We start from the raw sequence: 5,400 nt of genomic DNA, 5'->3' as shown, positions 1-5,400 counted from the left end.
GAGAGGGACGGACAGAGAGAGAGAGAGGGACGGACGGACGGAGAGAGAGAGAGGGACGAGAGGACGGACGGACAGAGAGAGAGGGAGAGACAGACGGACAGAGACAGAAAGAGAAGGGAGACGGACAGAGACGAGACAGAGAGAGAGAAGAGAGGGACGGACAGAGAGAGAGAGAGGGACGGGATCGGACAGAGAGAGAGAGATGGACGGACGGACAGAGAGAGATGGACGGACGGACAGAGAGAGATGGACGGACGGACAGAGAGAGATGGACGGACGGACAGAGAGAGATGGACGGACGGACAGAGAGAGAGGGAGTGACAGACAGACAGAGAGGGACGGACAGAGAGACAGAGGGACAGAGACAGACAGGACAACATAATGATTGAGATGAATAGTTTCACATGAAGTTAATTTCATATCACATGTAACAAGACAGTTTAGTTACCTGGAGGAAATGGATGTGATCCTCTGTGTGTGAGAGCTGCTCCAGCTCAGTGCTTCTCTTCCTCAGCTCAGCTATCTCCTGCTTCAGTTGCTCCAGGAGTCCTTCAGCTTGACTCACTTGAGCCTTCTCTTGGGCTCTGATCAGCTCCTTCACCTCAGAGCTCCTTCTCTCAATGGAGCGGATCAGCTCAGTAAAGATCTGATCACTGTCCTCCACTGCTGACTGTGCAGAGCGCTGGAGAGAGAGACAGAACAGAGCAGAATTAGGCCGATACCCACTAATTATCAAAATCCAGAAAAGAGCCGTTAAATTCTATAACCACCTAAAAGGAAGCGATTCCCAAACCTTCCCTAACCATCACCTACAGAGAGATGAACCTGGAGAAGAGTCCCCTAAGCAAGCTGGTCCTGGGGCTCTGTTCACAAACACAAACACACCCTACAGAGCCCCAGGACAACAGCACAATTAGACACAAATCATGTTAACGGACAGGAAACGGCTCTGACAGGACACATTCATGTCGAGGCAGTGATGTGTGACTGGTCTGGAGTGTGTTCAATCACGGTTTACACCACTCTAAATCCTCCTACCTAACTCAGTACTTCTGAGAAAATAAAAGAGTCCTACTAACTTCTAATAGACCCTCCCAATCCCCCAAATCCCTTCCAAGTGTAATGTTTACTGTTCATTTCTGATTGTTTATTTCACTTTTGTTTATTGTCTATTTCACTTGCTTTGGCAATGTAAACATATATTTCCATGCCAATAAAGCCCTATGAATTTAATTCAATTGAGAGAGAGACAGTTCCATTTTAATGTATAGGGGACATGAGTCAGTCATGGTTACTCATGGTTATGTGATGAGGCAGCCCAGTTGGTTACATGAACCAGTCTATTCTCTGAAAGGGGTCCAGACAGCCTGTTCCCAACAGTGGGGTCAGTGGGATTGGATAGGGGCCCCTCTCTCTCTCTCTGACTGGAGGAGAGAAGTGAAATGGTGTGTCTCCTCTGGTCAACAATACTCACCTTGAGAGACTCCACAGCCTGTTGGAGCTCCTTCAGCTCCTTCTCTCTCTCCTGGAATCTCTGCTGGACCTTCTGCTGACTCATCCCCAGCTGCCTCTGTGGAGAATCACTCTTCAATGAGCTATCAAGCTTTATTAGTCCAGTAGATCAATAGTATAGTAATGTGACATAGGACCCATAGAGAGGAAGGTCTACAATCCTGAGGAAGTCCCTTTACAATATTATATTATGTTGCTATGTGAATAATTATAGTTTTTATGGTAGGCCTACATGTATCAAGGGGTTGAGACTGAACTTTGGACTCATAAAAGGCCATTCAGAATGATAATAGTGTTTGACTTTTGAAAATGGTGATACATTTGTAACAAACTCAATATACTCAAGGTTTGTGTTCATATTTGTGGATCCATTTCATATTGTATATAATATAATGATCTCATATTCAAAACAGATTTAGTTCCTACTTTATCTTAAAATCCCTTGTTTATCAGACAGCCACCAACAAGTTGTTCTGGTCTTACCTGTTTCTCAGTCCTCTCTGCTGCAGCTGACACTGTATCATGGCCTTTATGTTCATCCATTGTACACAGCAGACAGATACACTGCTGATCGGTACGACAGTAAACCTCCAGCAGTTTGTCATGATGAGAGCAGATCTTCTCCTGTAGTTGTGCCGTGGCTTTGACCAGCTTGTGCTTCTTCAAAGCAGGAGATTCATAGTGAGGTTGGAGGTGAGTCTCACAGTAAGAGGCCAGACACGCCAGACAGGACATGAGGGCTTTCTGCTTTCTGGTCCCAGTGCAGACATCACACACCACATCTCCAGGTCCAGCATAGCACAGAGCAGGAGGGGGAGCAGCCTGGAGTCCTGTCTTCTTCTGTTTCTCCACCACTTCAGTCAGCACAGTGCTCCTGTTCAGTACAGGCCTTGGGATAAAGGTCTGTCTGCACTGTGGACAGCTGTAGACACCTTTCAGATCATCCTGATCCCAGCTTTCTTTAATACAGCCCATACAGTAACTGTGTCCACAGGCAGTAGTCACCGGATCCTTCAGTAGATCCAGACAGATGGAGCAACAGAACTGGTCCTGATTCTCTGCCATTTTGGTGCTCTCTCCCGTAGGTTAAGCAATGGCAGTATGAAAGATGACTTTCTGTTTCATGGAACTCTACACCAGAGGAGAGGGAGTGGCTTCCTACTGGACTGGGTTCTCTGTATGTAGAGGGGGAGTGGCTTCCTCCTGGACTGGGTTCTCTGTATGTAGAGGGGGAGTGGCTTCCTCTGGACTGGGTTCTCTGTATGTAGAGGGGGTGGCTTCCTCCTGGACTGGGTTCTTCCTGACTGGGTTCTCTGTATGTAGAGGGGAGTGGCTTCCTCCTGGACTGGGTTCTTTGTATGTAGTGGCTTCCTCCTGGACTGGGTTCCTCTGGACTGTATGTTCCTCCTGGACTGGGTTCTTTGTATGTAGAGGGGAGTGGCTTCCTCCTGGACTGGGTTCTTTGTATGTAGAGGGGGAGTGGCTTCCTCCTGGACTGGGTTCTTGTATGTAGAGGGGGTGGCTTCCTCTGGACTGGGTTCTTTGTATGTAGAGGGGGAGTGGTTTCTTTGAAAGGAAGTGTGACAGTGTGTTGGGTAGTAGACTGAGCTGTCAGTGTAGTGGCTTACTCCTGGACGGGTATTTGTGGTACTGTACACCCGGACTGGGTCAGCGTGTAGACTGTCAGCGTGCACTGTTCACCCTGCGACCGTGTAGAAGTGCACTGTACACCTTTTTCATAGTGTGTCAGTCAGCGTGCACTGTACACCCGGCGACCGTGTCAGCGTGCACTGTACACCCGGCGACCGTGTCAGCGTGCACTGTACACCCGGCGACCGTGTCAGCGTGCACTGTACACCCGGCGACCGTGTCAGCGTGCACTGCGCCCGGCCCGCCACAGGAGTCGCTCATGCGCATTGGCACAAGGACATCCCTGCCGGCCAAACCCTCCCCAAACCCGGACAACGCTGGGCAAAATGTGGACCGCCCCATGGGTCTACCGGGTCAACAGAGTTTGGATTCAAACCAGGATCTGTAGTGGCACAGCAGTAAGATACAGTGCCTTAGGACACCGACCACTAGGAGGCCTGTCATGGAGATTCTAACCAATAGGGAGAGAGACAAGATTATTCAAACAGCAACTTTATTATCAGATTATCAAATCTGGATCAGTTGACCATCACTCAACAGTGCAGAGTCTAAAGTTCAACAAACAGGGTGGAGTCTCATCTTTTCTAGAAAAGTACAACCTCTGTCTACATGACAGGTAGCAGCTGTGTGAAGACATGGGTGGAGGCATAGAGTGCAGACAGTGATAACCACCAGTTTCATGACTCTTTTCTGATGATATTTAGGTGCTGCTGCTCCAGCTAGTTTCTGTTCTCTGGCATGTCTCCACCCAGCTGGGTCCTTTGCAGATACCAAAAAACAGGACATGTCACTCAGTGGTCACACCCAAACAGCACTTGGCCGCATTCCTGAGGTACACAAAGGCAGTTTGTTTCAGTAGAAACTTACTAGCTAATAACTATGCATCATTCTCTGAGTAGAAAACAGATTGACAGAGGAGACATACAGGTAGTGGGTTAGTGTGGGTTACTGATCCTAGACAGAGGGGACATACAGGTTGTGGGTTACTGATCCTAGACAGAGGAGACATACAGGTAGTGGGTTACTGATCCTAGACAGAGGAGACATACAGGTAGTGGGTTAGTGTGGGTTACTGATCCTAGACAGAGGAGACATACAGGTAGTGGGTTACTGATCCTAGACAGAGGAGACATACAGGTAGTGGGTTAGTGTGGGTTACTGATCCTAGACAGAGGAGACATACAGGTAGTGGGTTAGTGTGGGTTACTGATCCTAGACAGAGGAGACATACAGGTTAGTGGGTTACTGATGACAGAGGAGACATACAGGTAGTGGGTTAGTGGGTTACTGATCCTAGACAGAGGAGACATACAGGTAGTGGGTTAGTGTGGGTTACTGATCCTAGACAGAGGAGACATACAGGTAGTGGGTTAGTGTGGGTTACTGATCCTAGACAGAGGAGACATACAGGTAGTGGGTTAGTGTGGGTTACTGATCCTAGACAGAGGAGACCTATACAGGTAGTGGGTTAGTGTGGGTTACTGATCCTAGACAGAGGAGACATACAGGTAGTGGGTTAGTGTGGGTTACTGATCCTAGACAGAGGAGACATACAGGTAGTGGTTAGTTAGGGGTTACTGATCCTAGACAGAGGAGACATACAGGTAGTGGGTTAGTGTGGGTTACTGATCCTAGACAGAGGAGACATACAGGTAGTGGGTTAGTGTGGGTTACTGATCCTAGACAGAGGAGACATACAGGTAGTGGGTTAGTGTGGGTTACTGATCCTAGACAGAGGACATACCTACAGGTAGTGGGTTAGTGTGGGTTACTGATCCTAGACAGAGGAGACATACAGGTAGTGGGTTAGTGTGGTTACTGATCCTAGACAGAGGAGACATACAGGTAGTGGGTTACTGATCCTAGACAGAGGAGACATACAGGTAGTGGGTTAGTGTGGGTTACTGATCCTAGACAGGGGTAGTGGGTTAGTGGGGTTACTGATCCTAGACAGAGGAGACATACAGGTAGTGGGTTAGTGTGGGTTACTGATCCTAGACAGAGGAGACATACAGGTAGTGGGTTAGTGTGGGTTACTGATCCTAGACAGAGGAGACATACAGGTAGTGGGTTACTGTTAGTGGTAGGGTTACTGATCCTAGACAGAGGAGACATACAGGTAGTGGGTTAGTGGGGTTACTGATCCTAGACAGAGGAGACATACAGGTAGTGGGTTAGTGTGGGTTACTGATCCTAGACAGAGGAGACATACAGGTAGTGGGTTAGTGTGGGTTACTG

The 5,400-nt window shown here is 48.4% G+C and overlaps 1 protein-coding gene across 1 annotated transcript; it reads right to left on the bottom strand.

The window, feature by feature from the left end:
- Window positions 1–366: 366 nt before the first annotated feature.
- On the bottom strand, window positions 367–2,637 carry LOC121842092 (E3 ubiquitin/ISG15 ligase TRIM25-like). Its single transcript, XM_042312205.1, has 3 exons — window positions 1,996–2,637; window positions 1,475–1,570; window positions 367–682 (listed from the first exon to the last, which is right to left on the bottom strand). Exons 1-3 carry the CDS (start codon window positions 2,575–2,577, stop codon window positions 422–424), a joined length of 939 nt encoding a protein of 312 aa, XP_042168139.1. The 5' UTR covers window positions 2,578–2,637; the 3' UTR covers window positions 367–421.
- Window positions 2,638–5,400: the final 2,763 nt, after the last annotated feature.

The sequence above is a fragment of the Oncorhynchus tshawytscha genome, unplaced genomic scaffold (assembly GCF_018296145.1).
Source record: "Oncorhynchus tshawytscha isolate Ot180627B unplaced genomic scaffold, Otsh_v2.0 Un_contig_3087_pilon_pilon, whole genome shotgun sequence".
Classification (NCBI taxonomy): Eukaryota; Metazoa; Chordata; class Actinopteri; order Salmoniformes; family Salmonidae; genus Oncorhynchus; species Oncorhynchus tshawytscha.
The sequence above is the reverse complement of the archived record's forward strand: the minus strand, read 5'-3'. Positions and strand labels throughout refer to the sequence as shown.